This window comes from Lates calcarifer, linkage group LG6 (genome assembly GCF_001640805.2).
Source record: "Lates calcarifer isolate ASB-BC8 linkage group LG6, TLL_Latcal_v3, whole genome shotgun sequence".
Taxonomy (NCBI): domain Eukaryota; kingdom Metazoa; phylum Chordata; class Actinopteri; family Centropomidae; genus Lates; species Lates calcarifer.
The window spans coordinates 21035803-21053797 of NC_066838.1; the positions used below are offsets into that span (position 1 = coordinate 21035803).

Sequence of the window (17995 nt, forward strand, 5' to 3'; positions counted from 1 at the left end):
TGGATAATGTTTTATATACAGCAGAATCTCCTCAATCCCTCAGAGGTTGTGCAGATAAACTGGAAGGACAGATTTTCCTTTTCCCTTTACCAAGAATCAGTCTTTGAAGTTTGCCTATTGAGTGCAGAGTGCAAGATTGCACGAGTGTACTGTGCAGTATGTTTGACACTGGGTCATACGTGGTTAGGAAGTTGTTCCTATGTAATGACGATGGTTCCTATTTTACAAAATGATTTGTGTCAGCATACGAACCCTTAGTTTAATGTCAAATTGTTATTTTTCTAGAACAGTGTCAGCTTTTGAGATATAATTGCCCTCTTCCATCTTGCTCTTCCCTTTTGTTATTCCCTTCACGATATTTCAGTGCACAAGCCATTTGACACCTCTAATGATACAAAAAAACAACAAAAGAAAAATGTGGATTTCATGGATCAGTTGAGCTTATTCCGTCTCCCCACAAAGAAAACACACACATGCACTCGTGCCCTCAGTCAAAAAAAGTTTCCCATGCACGGATGCTCCTACGCAGCAGTTCAAATACAAGCCCTGCGACACATTGTCTGACCTTGTCCTTCTTAACACCCTACAGTGTTTGATGAGAAAGAGAGGAAGCAAAGGGGTGAGAAGGGGGATAAGAGAGTGGCATCACTACTCAGTCACGCTACAGTTCCATAGACAAGGCAGCCAGCTTGATTCACTCTTTTGGTCTAATGCTATAAAGACGCAGCACTCTCCCCAGCTATGCCCCTAGCCTGCTGACAGATAGCGCATGAGCGGCTTTAACAAACACTCAGACAGACAGAAGGCCTGTCTCCAGGCCAGACAGGCAGGGCCACAGAAGAAAAGACCAAGGCAAGACAGACAGAGCTGGCCATCATGTAAACTATTGTACTCCACTGTCCCAATATAGTGCCTGTTGGTGCAGAGGCAACCAGATGGGGTGTGTGTGTGTGTCCCACAGATCAGCTATATTTGTCATTAGGGCTATGTGATGCTGCTCATGACAGGATGCAGTCATTGGGATGATGATGTGACTGGGTTGCTGCTTGGTGCCTCTGATGTTGCTGCCATTGGGATTAAGCCTAGTGGCACTGCTCCTGTCATGTCTGCTTTGGAACATAACCCTCAATGAGAAAAGCAGACAGGCAGACACAGTGGTAACTGTACGTCAACAACCCAGAGTCTCCGGGGGTGACGTCCATCTGGATGAAGAGGGCTGTGGCAATTCTGGCATGAGAGATCAGGGCGGGGGGGGAGACAAGATTGTTTGGACAAATAGGCATGGCACTACATGGTGGATGTAAGCTGTCGCATTAGGCTCTCACTCTTGCTCTGTCACCCACTCAGGGTCAGATCAGTAGAACGAATGCTCTTCTGTCCTGGGGCCTCCGTACTGGTTTTTCCACCTGAGGGGATTCATGACAGCATTTTTTGTGTGACAATCATCTTTGTGTTAGTAATACTAGCATCATCTCATTTGTACTGTTTGCATTACACACTGTCAGGAGGTGAATGGTGACTCAAGCCATGCTGTCTAATGAGATCTCCAGACAGACACAATTATTTGCGCAGTAATTATAATGACATTAGATGAAACTTTCCTGTCACATTTGGTGTCCAATCTTCTTTTTTTTTGCAGCTCACTCACTGTAGATTAATGGATGAATAAATCTGACTTTATAATAGATCAAAATAAGTCCTGTTTATGTATCTATAACCTGCCACAGTGAGTTGTCTATGGAGCGTATGATCTTAGCTTGATCACAGCAGCTCTGCCGACATCTGCTGGTGACCAACCTGTAATCTGCCAAAGGATCTTAAAGCTTTCAAGTTAGATCCTTATCACAGTCATCCAATCATGTTTCCCAGCTTTTTTCACTTCACTTTAACTAGCTCTGTCTTTAATCTGCATTACCCTCACCCTCTTACGCTGTCTCTATCTTCTTTTATCTCATATGCTAACGGACATGCACGGAAGAAATTCTCACTGTTTTTCATACATGCTGTAAACCTCACTCTCTTTATATATTTCTCTCTCTTGAATATTTAACCAAAGGAGGTACTGAAGAGTAAGGAACTTGAATTAAAGCTGGCTTGATTTTGTTTGATAGTCTAAATATGCTTCACTTCTGAAATATTACCTTTTTTCCTGGTTGAGAGCCTGAGCACTGCAGCACTCAGTGGTGTCTCCTACCACCTCATAGCCACTAAAACCACTATCTGTCTCATCAGAAGTGGTGGCTGGTTGGCAAGTGGAGCGGTGAAAAGTATTAGGAGGTGCTAGCGAGGTGTGACTGAGGCAGAGAGTGGGAGCTTTACAGGAGAAAGCCTCTCTTTTTCCTTTGGTGCAGAAGCAGATCCGGCAGCAGCTAGGTGATGTTCCTCCCCAGAGGCTCCCCCTGTCAGAACAGAGTCATAGGTCGGGGTAAGGGTGGAGGGTGGAAGGATTGAGCTTGCTGTCACCTTCATCAGCACTCACAGAGGGGCGGCCACAGAGCAGCAACAGACACTGACACATGGGAGGGAAAGAGGCACAATAGAGAATGAGCAGTGCACTGCAGAAAGCTTGACATTACGGTGAGGTGAGGATAGAGAAAAGCATCTGTTCATTTCTGGACTAAGGAAACAGACACATCGAGGAAAGGATACTGGAGTTTAGAGTTATTTAAAGGGAAGACAGGATAGAGAGCATGGTGATTAAGAATATTCAGAGCATGAATAAATCCAAAGTTAATGCCACTGAAAATCTGCAAATGAATATACCATATCATTTTACCCTAGGCCAGTCAGTGGTTGATTGTTTCTATTCAGGGTAAACCAGATATATGAATTTCTCTATTGTACCACTTTATCTTTTTAGAGAGGTGTCCAGTGAGCAACGAGAGACATACTGGCAGGCAGACAGAGAGGACAGTGGGTGGGGCGGGGGGTTGGCGTGGCTGGTGGTCTGTTGGGCTGGCTGACATCTCTGTCTCCTCCTCTCTCCCGGCAGTTCATGGCATCAAGTGGACTTGCAGCAATGGGAACAGCAGCTCTGGCTTCTCAGTGGAGCAGCTAGTGCAACAGATTCTGGACAGCCACCAAACTAAGCCACCTCCCCGGACTCACAACTGCCTCTGCACGGGCACCCTGGGTAAGGGCTAGTGGGTGGGATGGAGTTTGTTCTCAAGACAGAACTTAAAGATTTCAGCAAGGGAAACAAAAAGGCTATAAAGATACTGTTTGTTATATGGTAGATCAGACAAGGTGGTTGAGGTCTTTTACTGGTAGGTGATTTATATACTGAAATTGAGTTCCAGGGTTATTGCCTTTTTTGTTATTTTTTTGTTTACTGATAACCGTGTCAAGGCCATATCTGAAATAGCCCAGCTGTTCTCGAATGTCATGCTAGTCAATCAAATATTTTAAGTGTTGTAATATCACTAGGCTGTAATTTAGGAAAAGAATGTAGAGCATTGGTTTACTCATTTATAAAACAAATTACTTTGGATAACCCCAGTTGCATTTTTATTTCTGATGACTTAAGATAACAAGCCATGCAAAATTTCCCACACACTTCATTCATTGTATACTAAAAAGAAAGGCTAGTTTTATCACCCTGAAGAGAAAGTCATCCTTCACAAACTGATAAATACAGAAACAAATAGACAATCTATCTTTGTCTCCCTGGTCCTTGAGCAGTAGTGTTGCCCAATTCTTAAGTACATGCAAAGCAATAGTGTATATTTGTCTTTTCTTTTTCCTCTTTCTATACCCACCTCACCAGTGAAAATCCCTAACATCTTTTGTTCTGTTTGTCCTCATATAGGTGCAGGGAGCAGTGTGCACCACAAATGCAACAGCGCCAAACACCGTATCATCTCCCCTAAGGTGGACCCCCGCTCAGGGGGTTACAGCAGTGCCCACTCTGAGGTGCAAAACAATGATGTGTCGGAGGGGAAGACCGAGCACAGCGCCCACAGTGGAGGCAAAAGCTCTGGGGGAGGCGGAGGGGGCAGTGCCAGAGAGAAACGCAACGGCAAAGTCCACAAGCCTGTCCTGCTGCACCAGAACAGCACAGAGGTGTCATCCACCAACCAGGTTGAGGTCCCTGACACCACGCAGAACTCCCCCGTCTCCATCAGCAGCGGCCTCAACAGCGATCCAGACATGGCTGACAGCCCCGTGGTGACAGGGATGAGCCACGTGGCCTCTGTCATGTCTGGCCTGTCCCAGAGTGTCTTTATGTCTGAGGTCACTGGAGATCCTGTCTACAGCATGTCTCCTACTGGGGGTCCCAACACTCACCTGATGGGTGCAGATGCCACCTCACAGGGTTTGGTGCTGTCTGTGACATCTGATCGTCACAAATTTGCCTTCCCCAGTGGAGGAGTAGGGGAACCTGGGACTACCGCAGCAGGAGACAGTCTGTCCATGTTGTCATCAGCTGGGGTGTCTGAGGAACTGGTGCTCTCCAGCAGTCTTGACTCTGGAACCATCAAGATCCCAGAGACCAATATGAACTTTGACCCCGACTGCTTCCTGAACAACCCCAAACAGGGCCAGACCTATGGAGGCAGTGCAATGAAGACAGAGGGGAACTCTTCCTCGACCTCATCTTCCTCCGGTGGCAGCAGTAGCACCAACGGCAATCTGCAGCGCTCCCCCACCATGTCAGACAATGGCTACGCCTTCAGCTCAGCTTTGGTAAAGAATATCAAGACAGAAGACACATCCTTTGAACAGCAACTGGCCAAGGAGAGTGGCTACCAGGTGGGGGCAGTAGTAAACTGTGGCAGTGGGGTGTCTGTGTCATCTGGTGCTGGTTCAGGCCAGGGCAACCTTACTCTGACCCCGGCAGGCTCCCTGCTTCCATCTGGTGGGGGTCTGAGTCCCAGCACCACCCTGGAGCAGATGGATTTCAGTGCCATTGATGCCAAGCAGGACTATGCTTCCAATGCAACCACAGTGAGCTATGGTCAAGCCATGTCCAGCCCTCACATGCAACACCAGAATCGTTCGCCCAGTTTCTTTCTCCAGGATGCCTCTCAGACCAGCCAGGCTCAGCAGGGGAGGCCCAGCATGGGCCAGAAAACACATTTGATGGAGCACAACTCCCATGACTCTGGAGCTTATATGGGGCTACAGGTGGTGAAGACAGACTCCCCTGGCAGTAACGGCCACCTCCACCACCACCACCAGGCCCACCAGACCCAGCACAGGGCCAACTGTAATGGAGGCTCACCCACAGAGGGTCCCGGCCAGGCTGGCGCTCTCCAGCTGCTCCAGTACCAGGGGACCTTTCCTGGGCTTGGCACTGAGCATGAGGAGGTGGTGGGTCTAGAGCAACCAGGAAGTGTGAGTTCAGCTCAGGCTGGGACCACAGAGAATGGTGCTGAGAATCTACTGAAGCCAGGAGACCACATTCAGACCTGTGGGGCCGGAAATGGAGAGGGAGGGGGCGCAGAGCACTACCTGCAACAGGCTTCAGATGGTGGCGGAGGAGGAACAGGGGGAGCAGGAGAAGGGGTATCAATTCATAATGGAAATAACAACAGTGATGGCAGCAATCGATCCCAGCAGCAACAGCAGCTGCAGCCTCTCCTCCAAGGCACAAGCATGGTCCAGGGACTCTACAACGCTGTCGGCAGCCACCAAGGCCTCGGTGGAGGAGCCAGTAATGGAGGAGCAGGGGGGACGGGCATGGAGATCAGCCTGGATCACTTTGACATCTCTTTTGGAAACCAGTTCTCTGACCTCATTAATGACTTCATCTCAGTGGATGGCAGTGGAACCGCCATGTCAGCCGGAGGAGCCCTGTATGCTCACCAGCTAGTCACATCCCACAGCTCAGATAGTCAAAACACAGCTGGTGGGGCCCCCCAGCAAGGCCAGGAAGATGGAGGGGCCAGGGGCTCTGGCTATAGCAGCTCAGAGCTCTGCCTTCAACCCTGCTGCAGCCCCCAGTCTCTGAGTGGAGGGGCCGGAGCAGGGGGAAACACAGGAGAGGCAGGCTCATTGTCCTACATGAATGTAGCAGAGGTGGTTTCTGCAGCTGTAGCCCAGGGAGCCCTGGGGATGCTTCAGGCCACAGGCCGGCTCTTCATGGTCACTGACTACTCTCCTGAGTGGTCCTACCCTGAGGTGAGTGACAAGGCACTTTTTTCACAACCAATGCTTTGGGTCCTTTTTTTGGCCACCTTTTCTTTTAGTTATAACATTTATTTACCAGCCTATTTTCTGAGATGTTGAGCCATGAGGACTCCACTCAACAGATTCTTTAAGAGTCAACTCTTTTTGAAATAGCGCAGTCTAATAGGTTCTAAACAGATAAAGGTTAGCCCATTTATCTAAAGTACTTATTTTAAATAAAAGTAAAGGTAAAAGTTTAAATTAAAAAGGTAAATTTACAACTAAACTGTCATTGTAAGTATCCATTGTATTCTCAAGACTTTTCAGTAGGTTTAATGATAGCTCGGGTATCGCCACCATTTTCACTTCCTACAAAGTGGTTCAGATAATTTGCAGCTAGATCTGTGACAGCCAGACTTAAGTTTATTAAGGTGTTTTTGTCATTTCCCTCAGTGGTCAGTGTCTTCTTGGAATGTGAAAATATAAAACCTTTTGGATGCATGGGTATATGTACTGATGGAAAATAAGTACAAATACTAAATACTGATGGAAAAAATGTGATGAAATGTTTCAGTAAATATCTTATAAACAGAAAATGACGAGCCTTATTTAAAGGTGTTTTGTCTTGGTTTTTACAATCAGGGAGTTGAACCCCTGCAGAGGCAGAGGTTAAGTCAAAAAACAATTTCCATGCTTCACTGATGCAAAAGCAAAAATCAACTGACCTGAGAAAAACTGACCCCACTGCATACAAGGGTTAATCAATATTTTTACTATCCCTTGATTATCAAACACTCACCCCTGTATGCTTATAAATAGTTTGTTCTTATGAGCAACTGCAGCTGTGGTCAGCTTGAATTCATGTCAGTTGTCCTAGGACATAATGTCCACCAGGGATGTCCCCCTCATTTTTCAAAATCCTATTTTTGTCCCTAGTACAAGTGTCCTCTTACTGTCCAGGCCCCATAATCCAGATGAGAGAAGCTCTGACTCAAGAAAAATGTTAATAAACTCATTCTGGTCTCCTTCAATTATTACTGTGTGCTCACAGTAATAAGCTGCATAAGCAGCAGCAGCAAGCAGTTTGCTGACCGTTTTTTTGCCATGGGTTTTGCTTCTCAGGCTACATACAGACTAGTTTTATTTACAGTCAATATTCTCCTAAAACGCACTGAATATTAACAAGGCAGCAAAGAACACTGATCTTTTTAGTAAAGTGTCATATCATATCATAAAGTGTAAGATCTCTATCAGTGAAACTAAATGTCATTTAGGGTTCGTGCATTAATAACACAGCAATTTTCTTTTTTCTTTCTTTTTTATTGTTAGACTACCGTAATTATGGGATGCATGACAGCCAATTTCATCATTAGATATCATTTTCTATTATATAAACTTACATAAAATTCAGGCAATGGAATTCACATAGCACCGCTGAACTGTGTTCCCCCACTTTTTAACCATATCTGTACCCTTGTATTTTTATTATTCCAGTAGCAGATTTTCACGAAGGCAAATATGACAAATTGACAGGCAAAGACAGATATTATTTACAGTCTAAGTGAGGTGTCTAAGTGAGGTGAGAGTTAGATACTCTAAAGATACATTTTTGTCTCTTTAAATTCATGTATCCCCAAAATCAAGAGCAGCGAATAATAAGCACAAGACTGAAAACAATGACGCCCATGCAAAATTATAATTGTTAATAATTAAAAGGATGGTTATAAATTTAAAAAAGGATATGGAAGAAATGGAAAGAGTGTGAATGTGTGAAATGTTTCCTAAAGAGATTCATTTTCAGTTTAAGGTTGGAAAGGCTTTTGCAATCATGACTATGATGAGAGGCTCTTCCCATTATTGCAGAGCCAGTACAGTCATCTGATGTGATTACCAGATGAACACATTGTTATTAGTGCTGAGGCCTTATCTGCAAATCCTTTAGGAGCCAGGATGTTGAATTTGAGAAATATACCATCAGTCATATAGAGCTTATAATGGAAGCGTGTAAGCATAATGGTATACTGATGTGGTTTTCAATGAATCAGTCTGGCATCAGCTAAATGTTTCACCCCTCTCATATGTAATACACAGTGGTGGAAAGTAACTAAGCACATTTACTCAAACCCGTACTTCAGTACAATTTTGAGGTACTTGAGTATTTCCATTGTATGATACTTATATACTATACTAACACTCCACTACATGTGAGAGGGGAATAGGGAATATTGTACTTCTTACTCCACTACACTTAACTGACAGCTTTAGCTACTTATTTTTACACAATAGATACTATGATAAGCTCATAAGATATAACACATTGTTAAAGATTTAAGCCATGGTTTCCAACCTTTTTGGCTTGTGACATCTCACAAAAAGTAGTGTATAGTCTGGGTCACCTTTCAGATGTCTGAGAGTTGTTTACAGCTCCACCAAATAGTAATATTCTTTCCAAACTTCTCACAAGGTTTAATTGCAATAAATCCAGTATCTCACCAAAAATCAGACTAGAGAAAACGTCCAAAAGCTGAAAACATATTTGAAATTTGTTTCTTCTTCTTTCCTTTCCCATTAATCATCTCATGAACCTTCAGATTTATCTGATGTCCCTGTAAATAAAACTGTATATAAAGTAGTTTAGTACTACTATTGCTTCTATCTCCAGCAGCTACAACAGTAACATGCTCCTTACACACTGATGCTTCAGTATTAATCATCTAATAACATCATATGTATCAGTCAGAGGTACCAAACCAGTACTTATACTACATTTAGCTGGTATTATTTTTTGCTGCTAAGACTTTTGTTCTTAACAGAGAATTTTTTACATTGATGTATTGGTACCTTTACTTTTAGGTAAAGGCTCTAAATACTTCTTTAACCACTAGTGGTCTTGTCAGTGTTACAATTATGATGTCAGTAGTAATACCCTCCTCCAACCTCTGGAGGGTAGCATAATAGTTTGATGTCATGGTTGGTTGAGTGTTTTGGGAAAGTAATGGTGGTTGTCCACATGATGGCAGCAGAGATCAGAATAGAGCAGTTGTTTTCTTTTCCTTGGTGCTATTCTTATTTTTGCCCTCTAGATGGCGTAGTAATAACAAATAATGTAATCAGGGTACTTCAACCTGACTTGTAAGCTGTGTTATGAGTTTGTTTAATCTATTTCTTCTGTTTTCCAGGGTGGAGTTAAGGTGCTGATCACTGGGCCTTGGCAAGAGGCCAGCTCAAACTACAGCTGCTTGTTTGACCAGATCTCAGTCCCAGCCTCTCTCATCCAACCTGGGGTGCTGCGCTGCTACTGCCCAGGTAAAACAGGAAAAAGCTCACACATACATTAGAGTAGAGAGGTAACACTGATGAGGAGGTTTCACAAATTTACTACTAATGTTTGATTTTTATTTTTTAGTTATTTATTTTTTCAGTGTCTGCTTTTGGTTTAATTTCTTTCGGTAAAGTAACATTTAAAAATAAATATTTAAAAATCACTATTGATAACCAAATCTGACCATGTAACAGTGACAGTGTGTATGCTGCATATGTTCTGAATTCTCATTATCGTCTCCCTCTCCAGCTCATGACACAGGTCTGGTGACACTACAGGTGGCTGTCAGTAACCAGATCATCTCCAACTCAGTTGTGTTTGAGTACAAGGCCCGCGCTCTTCCTTCACTGCCATCATCTCAGCACGACTGGCTGTCGCTGGATGGTACGTCTCTGTTCAGTCTTACGTTGGCTTTGTCACCTTGCCATTACTCTTTCTGTCTGATTTCTGTCCTTTTTTTTCTCCTTTCTACCTTACTCCATCACTTCTTTGTGTGATTCATCATTTCTCTCCCTTTCCTCTCTTCCCATTTCTAATTCGTCTCTAATTCTAACTCTATCTGGCTATCCAAATCTCCTGTTGCCTTGTTAGTCTTGTTCATTTTGATTAATGAGCTGCTGAATAATAAGACATTACAAATCATCTCTCTTGCTTTGCTTTTAACTAATTTCTCACAACTTACACATTCACATGCATTATCTCTCCCTGGAGCCAAATAAGTCTGCAGGATATTATGAAATGCTTAGAAAAGTGCCAAAAGATAAACTGCTATCTAACATTTTTGCACATTTAGTACCCACATATGCAGTAACATCATGTTATATATTTTGATTATTGTGCTGTGAGATGGGCAGTTTAACTCAAGTGTTGTGTGTTTATGGCCACCATTAAATGCTGCACTAATATACATGCCAGATTGAAATTTGGTTGGGATTAATGTTATATCTTTGTATTGGAATCACAGGAGAACAATGTTAGAGCAATAACAAAAATATATGTAATGAGTTGTATATATAGACTTGGGTGTATTTTTAGCTATAAAACTTGTTGTCCTTGATCCTTGAATGACACTGAAAAATCCTTGAGTTTGCTGCTTCTATAAAGTAAGCATGCATACGTGAGAACCTCATAGAAGCTTTAACATAAGAGATCATGGAAAATACATGTTTTTTAATAATAGGGTTGTTAAACTGTTTGCACAGTTATCTTAATTTAGATTAATTAATTTAGATTACATAAACCTGCCTTTGAATCCACATTCTGCAGCATATTAATGTTTCAACCATGATGCCCACTCCCACTTGGCATTACCGAAGAGAAACTGATTTGAAAGTTAAAGGATAACTCATGAACATGGGCTTTATTTCCCCAATTTTTTGGTGTAAATGATTGATGGGAACAAACATCTCTGTAATTTGTGCAGTATTGAGCAATAACAGTGTACCTGTCAACCACTAACAGCTGCTGCAATGTAATCCACTTGGGCAATTGTCCATGTCAAAGTACATCCATTAAGGTGCTTTTTGCCACTGACAAGTTCAGATTGTTGTTTGAGGTGTCTGACAACATTATGGATATGATTCCTACAAAGACAGACCTTTATTAATATAAAGTAAGATCCTTTTTTGTTTAACCTGAAACATCATTATATATGAATACCAGACTCCATTTACAAAAACAGCAGTTTTACCTTACTGATCACACGGGTTGCTGGAATACTGCTGCCCTGATTGGTTAGTTTGCTTGTCTTATTGTGTGAATACTATTGGCATAGCATTCATATCCTTTACATAAGTAAAAGTACCACACAGTAACACAAACAAACTAACCAATCAAGGCAGCTGTATTTCAGCAACTTCAGTGTTGTGTGAGCTAAAGTACCAGATACACCATTCTTGCTCAGTACTGCACTGATTCCAGAGACATGGAAAAATAGGTTTAGAAATACCTGAATTATCCTTTAACTCTGTTGCCTTAAGATGTGTTGAGTGAGACATTTTCACTCTGCAGCCTGTTGTTCTGAGATGAGCAAATGAAATACCACATTACATTTGAAGCTTTGTTTTAAGATCCATTCAGTGACAGAAAGCCTCATTGTCTCATCTTGCCTTTGTTACAATCAGCCAATAAGATAGTTGTTTGTGTATACATCAGTGCAAATGCAATGACAAACTTGGATATTGGTGGATTATTTACATACAAACAAACATGTTTAAATTTCTATGCGTGATCCCTTTACAGTCAGAAAGCTTGTGTAGATCAGCATTTTAGAGGTCTTCTACATATAACAATAGATGCTGCAGGGCTGGCAAATTTTCCATTCTGTTAAAATTCAAGTTAAGTCTGTGAGTCAGGAGACCTGCTGTGGGCACGTTCAACAGAATATAATGAATATGTAAGTCTTTGTATGTTTGTATATGTGTGTGTGTGCTGCTGCTGCTGCTGGGGAAGCATTGCTGCAGTGCTTCAGCATTGACAGGATAAAGTAGGGCACGGTGAAGCACAGGCTCACAGGACAGCTGCATTGCAGACGGCCCTTGAGGGAGTGGGAGTGAGTAATCGAGAGCTGGCGGCTCCCATACACGGCAGTACCAGTGGATCCCTCCGCCATTCATACCCTACTGCCTCACTGGCCCATTCACAGAACCAGTTAAGGAGGAGCTGACTGTCTCAGGGAAAACACAGCCCACCCTATTACCTTACTTATATTAACCCCTTGTCTGCTTTCTCGCACTGTTTTTTTCCATGGCAATCTGCAATGTATTTGAGGATGGCAAAGACAAGTATTGATCCACAAAGACCATTGATTGCACTGGATTTTTTACTTGTAAAGTTCTCCTGGATTTCAGCTTAATTTAGGTCTATTGCATCCAGCAAATTATTAATCATTTGTTCCAAGACAGACTGACACATAATGTAGAAAAATGCATTTGCAGTATTGGCAAAATGGCATAAAATAAGTTGAAAATCACATAATTCTGCGATTGTGTGATAGGACATATAAATGTGTGTTTACCTTGTTCCATACATGTATGTACAAATGATGTAACATGATGTGGCACCATGTGAGTTTCTGTGTGTACCTGTGTGTGTGAGATAGAGGGTCAGCCGTACCAAAAGGGAAGGACTGTCTCCTCTGGGGTATTGATATGTGTCAATCACATACACATGACTACAAAAAATCAATATCCCTCCAGGACATAGCAAATACTTCTGGCGGAAACGTGTCTGACCAGCAGCTTCAGCACCACCGCACTGAGGACAGCGACTCTGGCGCAAAGCGAACTTTAAAATTCACCAAAGTTCTTCTCGGAAAAGTAAATGTTTGGCTTAGTTTGTCATTGTTTATCCCTTGTAATCACTGAGAAATTCAATCTCCACCGTGTTATCTAGAGCATATAACTTATTTCAGAAGTAGGGCAAGATGTAGGCCTAATCACTGGGGTATACTCATCGATAATACCCCCAGTCTTGAAGCACAGCAGAAGAAGCAAAGAGCGCCGCACATCTGATGTAGTAATGACTGCTGGCCATTTAGTTGCCCACTTCCAAAACACGAGTGTGAAAAGACTCCTGTTACCTAACGTGACTGTACAAACTCACGCTTCTTAACCCTCACGGTCAGTCACCTGATTAACTACAGGCTGCTGACACTGTGTGTCATACGTGCAATATTTCGTCTGAGTCCGCAGCGGTGTGTTATACAGCTTTGTGAGTTTGTTCTCCCATGGAAGACTCCCTGTGCTATGATGTGCTAATGGCACAGCTGCCTGCCTGCCTTGATTTGTCATAATGCAGAGTGGGGGAAGGGGCGCTTTTCTCTGCAGCACTGCAGGTACGGAGCCATGGGCAGGACAGAAAAGCTGTCGGAGCTGCAGAGCACTCACCGTCCGCCCCAATAAGTCCCTGAGCTCAAATCCCACGAACCCGAGCCGGGAGAGGTTCGCTGGGAACTGCCAAATTCCAGCCCCGCATAGCGGCATATATTGACTGTTAGTGTTCAAGGGAGCGTATTGACAGTACTGACTGAGCCTAACTACACCGGCGTGACAAACGGCAGACCGTGTACACACAATGCAGGAGCGAAGGAGTGGGCGTGTTTGGGTAAACATGGTAAACTACCGCAAACAGAACAAGATTTAGTTTCAGATGGCAGCTAGGCTGGTGAGAAGGCGAATCCAGTCGTCTTTTGAATGGTTGTACCGACTTTCTCCAGTCTGGGAGAGACTCCGTGCAGGCGCACAGTGAAGCGAATTAACAGCCACACGCGTCGAGCAGAGTAGAGATATTTAAATAATAGTTTAAAAAATATTGTTATTACAGGCCAAATAACCAACAACAATAACAATAAGATAAAGAGTTAGCTTTAAGGAGCAGGACCACGGCTCGAGGAGGAGGCGGCAAACGGGAATTAGGGCGTCTGTTTACCGGCGGCACGTGCGCACAACGTCTCCTAGCAGCGGTATTTGTCATTTTACTGCAGGCTGGTATAGCAGCGACTACTAGAAACACTGGGAAAGTGTGTGTGTGTGTATGTGTGTGAGGTGAAACAAGTGAAGAGGAGGAGGGGGCTATTAGAGGAAGAAGAGTAGTGAGCGGTCTTCCTCTCTCTCTCTCTCTCTCTCTCTCTCTTTCTCTCTTTCTCTCTCTCCTCACGTCGCTCTCTTCCCTCACTTTGTTCTATTGTTGACGAGTGCTCTGTTGAGACTGAGATTCAGTCTACACCAAGGATATATATTTTTTTATTTTTCTTTCCTCCGTATAACACCATGCAGTAGCCTGACCGTCAGATTGTGGGGGCAAAACTGCAATTTGAGTGAAATGCAGCTTTGGTTGGACTCCTTTGGGTCAGGATGCCAGTGAATGACACCTGCATTTCCTAAAAGACAAAAGAGGCAGTATTTTTTGGCTTTGAGGTGGACTCTACCAATGGAAAATAAAATAGAAGGTTAGAAGTGTTAAGTTCAACCTATGGCTGTAGTGCTGTGCTGTGTTTGTGTTGTGTGTTTGGCTGATTTTATATATATATATATATATATATATATATATATATATATATATATATATATATATATATATATACATACATATATATTCTGTGCGTTTCTCGTGTGCTGTACCACAAGAAGTTGAAGTTCCACGCTTCTTCGAACACCCTGCATGCTGAGTGGTTCTTGTTATTTAATGTACGAGTCCAACCGTGTCTGTGCTGTGGCGGAGTTTTGAATAAATTGGTCTATTTTGGCCACATGCTTCTTCAAGTGTTTCATGTGACTCTGCCTCATTGCAGAACACTGGAGAGTTGACGTTGATAGTAGCCAACTCCTGACTCACGACTATAGTGCTTTGGCAAATTCGAGACTCCTTAAGACGCCTTCAGTGACAAAATTCATTTCATTTCATTTTGAACAGTAAAGGAAGTTAACTTATAGCTCTCTTGTGTCTGTTTTCCAAGTCTTAATACTTTTGGCAAAACCGGATTTTCACATTTACAAGGACTCGTAACTGTTTCTTGACTTTTGGTGTGTTTAGTCTGACGAACTGTATGCTCACCGTTTCTACTCAGACTAGTGTCCCTACATTGCTGCAAGCTGCAAGTGCTGTTTCACGTGTTGTTCAAAGTACAGTAGTTGCTCTTCTGTCTAGCGCATTAGAGGGTTGTCGCATCCCAGAGTGCTGCTCAGGTTGTCGTGGCCAGCGTGTCGCCGGTGAAATCTACTTATGCTGTTGTTTCATAGTTCAGATTGCATTCGGGGCTAATCACATCCGAAGGAGGGTCTAATTACTCTGCTAAAAATGCAATTAAATAACTACACGTTGCTACAGTAGTCCATCGAGAATTTACAGCAGCCAGCAACTTCACTTTAGCCCCATTTAGTCTTTAAACCTCGCTTTGGTTTAGAGCTCTCCAGAATATTTGAAGTATCTGCAGCAGATATACCTGTTATACCAGCTATTATACCATATACATGTATACCTGTTGCTCCTCTGTGAAGTTTTGAGTTGTCTTATTTTCAAGGCAAAGAAGGAGATGCACTGCCTATATTGTAGCCTCTGAGAGGATCAGTGACAGATACAGTACATTAAACCAAAGTTGCAAAGTCTTATACAGTAAGTTTTGCAAATGTTGGAAGAATCACAATGGTGCATTTCTGTGTTTTATGCAGGTGTAATTCGTATGCATCCATTGCAATAATACTAAATAAGCCTGTTTTGTTGCCACTTTAATGCGAAGTGGTTTATTTAGTATATTTGACAGCAGTACAGTTTGTATCTTAGCTGAACTTCTCAAAACCATGTATTGGTTGCACTAGTGGTAGTAGTGTTAGCAATATTTAGCACGTTGTAGTTGTGCTGCTTGCTGCAGAAGCAGCATGGGTAGTGATGTTAACAGTGATAGTTTCACTTTGGTAATAGTTTTGTCGTTTTGCCATAGCAGTCCTAAATAAAACACCTCATTGAACACTATATTAGTGTGTGTATATTCTGTATGTGGGCATGTGTGTAAGTGTATTTGATGAGACATGTAAGCGCATGGGGCTGTAAGAACAAATTTTCTTCCTGGGGCAATAAAGACTGTTTGTGTCTCTCTCTGTCTATCTTATTATCTGTGAAAATGTTGTTTCTAAGACGAGCAGTAATAATATGAAAAATAACAGAAGTATTATTTTTTGTTGTAATGTTAAAGGCAACAATGTTACTGCTGTAGCTGTTCCCATAATATTAATAACAGGAGCGATATCAATAGTAGTAGTTCTAGTAACAGCAGCTCTGATGTGGGAATGCTTACACCTGGAGGTGATGGATCACTCCAGACTAGAGGGTTTAAAGAGACAGGGACATTTAGAGAGAGTCCTTCGTTTCGGGCTGTTTGTTTGCCTCAGTCCAGGTTTCCCTAATAATTTCAAATGACTTCAATTAAGACCCCTGACTGTTATTGACTTTTTGATTATTTTTTTTCTCCCTGTGGTGGCACTTTATTTATTCAACCTCATAATTCATCATTTTACAATCAGTTTAAGTCCAATATATAGTGGGTACACATAACGACAGCATGTCTATCTTAGGCAATCCAGATGTAATATTTATGCAGTGGATGCTGCCTCTGTGGGCTTACTGGGGTGGGACTGTCAAATCCTTTGGTCAGTTTTGAAGCTGTAGCTTGTGGTTTGCATTTGGTTACATTATGTTATGCATCAGTCTGAATATGTCAGTGCTGTGATGTGAGATATGCATTTAGCTGCCCACCTCTGTACTAACAAGACCCAGACTGCTATAAAGCACAAGGGGATAATGTTTTTTTGTATTCTCAGCTAATTGCACTGTATATGAATAGCTATAAGCCAGGGAAAGTGCATCCTCAATGTTATGTTGTTAGCTTTGCGTTGCATTTGTGGGTCAGTCAGCTAATGTGTTTATCAAATTCCCTGAGTTGCCATAGAACCGAATTAAAATAGAGGAGGTTATATACATAGTCTCAGGCCAAGCATAAGTTATATCACAGTCAAGATCTGATAGCTCAGGTCTCTATCTCTGCTCTGTGTCCTTGGTTGTAAATTACAGTTGGTGCTATAATACTCTGTAGATGGAAATTCCCAGTATATGACAAAAGACCGAAATGTGATTCTAAGTACCATGTTAAAAATGACTGAGGAAAAAAAAGGAGAACAGGCTGACAATCCTGTGAATGCATTTAGTCCAACTGTGTTGTCTTACTATTAATGGAAAGCTTTGGAGACATCCTGTCCCTTGGGCAGTGGTGTTTTATATCAGATTGATTCATCTTTGAAATAATTTCTCTACTCGTCTCTCATTTGCACTCATGCCTGCAGCTCATGTGTCAAGCAGTACATAGTTGTTTATGCAAATAGGAAGCTAATGATATGTGCTTGTTACTGTATCAATTGAACACCTATAAAAGATCAAGCTACCCTACTTTCAGAGACAAAAAGCCAATACTGCATCACTCTATTAGTGTGATAGCGGATGGCAGTAAATCCCCATGGTGTGCACTCTTGGCATTTTACCTTCAATGTGATACAACGTATCTATTCAGCGTTCGGACTTTACTCATATTGACCTATATTGCTGGACAAATGCCAGCAGGTTAAGAGCTGCTTCACCTTTGTGGCAGAGTATCATTCAAGCACTGTGACCTTTGTTTGCAGTTATTAAACTTCCGTATATTGTTGAGAATAAATTATTGCTGTGTGGAAATTCAGAATAGTCTGACAGGACATAACGTTTCCTAATATTACAGTTATACCCACCTGTTGCCAATACACTACAGGAGAAATATATCAGTGATCCAGGCATCTGGCTGGTTTAACTTCTGTTTTTAATCTTGAAATCAAAATGAAATTGACATCAAAGCTGATTGCTTTGTGCATGAAGGATTTCTGTTGTTGTGTGCAAGATGCAAATTGTTGTAAACAAGACTAGTAAAGCTATAAAAACATTTGATAAAATTATTTTGGATTGAGGAACATATAAAACACAGTCAATCATCTGACAGAAAGCAAGCACTAAAATGGCAAAACTAAATCTGCATGAATGTGTACT

General features: G+C 42.3%; 1 protein-coding gene across 9 annotated transcripts in view; it reads left to right on the forward strand.

Annotated features, from left to right (window-relative positions):
* The window catches only part of camta1a (calmodulin binding transcription activator 1a), a 274478-nt gene that overhangs the window by 238455 nt on the left and 18028 nt on the right, over positions 1-17995 (forward strand). For 6 of the 9 annotated variants that reach the window (XM_051071351.1, XM_018674475.1, XM_018674476.1 and 3 more), the window contains 4 exons: positions 2993-3133; positions 3809-6123; positions 9291-9417; positions 9683-9817. In XM_051071351.1, coding sequence (XP_050927308.1) covers positions 2993-3133; positions 3809-6123; positions 9291-9417; positions 9683-9817 — 2718 coding nt within the window. Of the gene's footprint in view, positions 1-2992; positions 3134-3808; positions 6124-9290; positions 9418-9682; positions 9818-14022; positions 14382-17995 lie in introns of those variants that run through there. The other 3 variants (XM_018674480.1, XM_018674482.1, XM_051071350.1) reach the window with 2 other exon arrangements.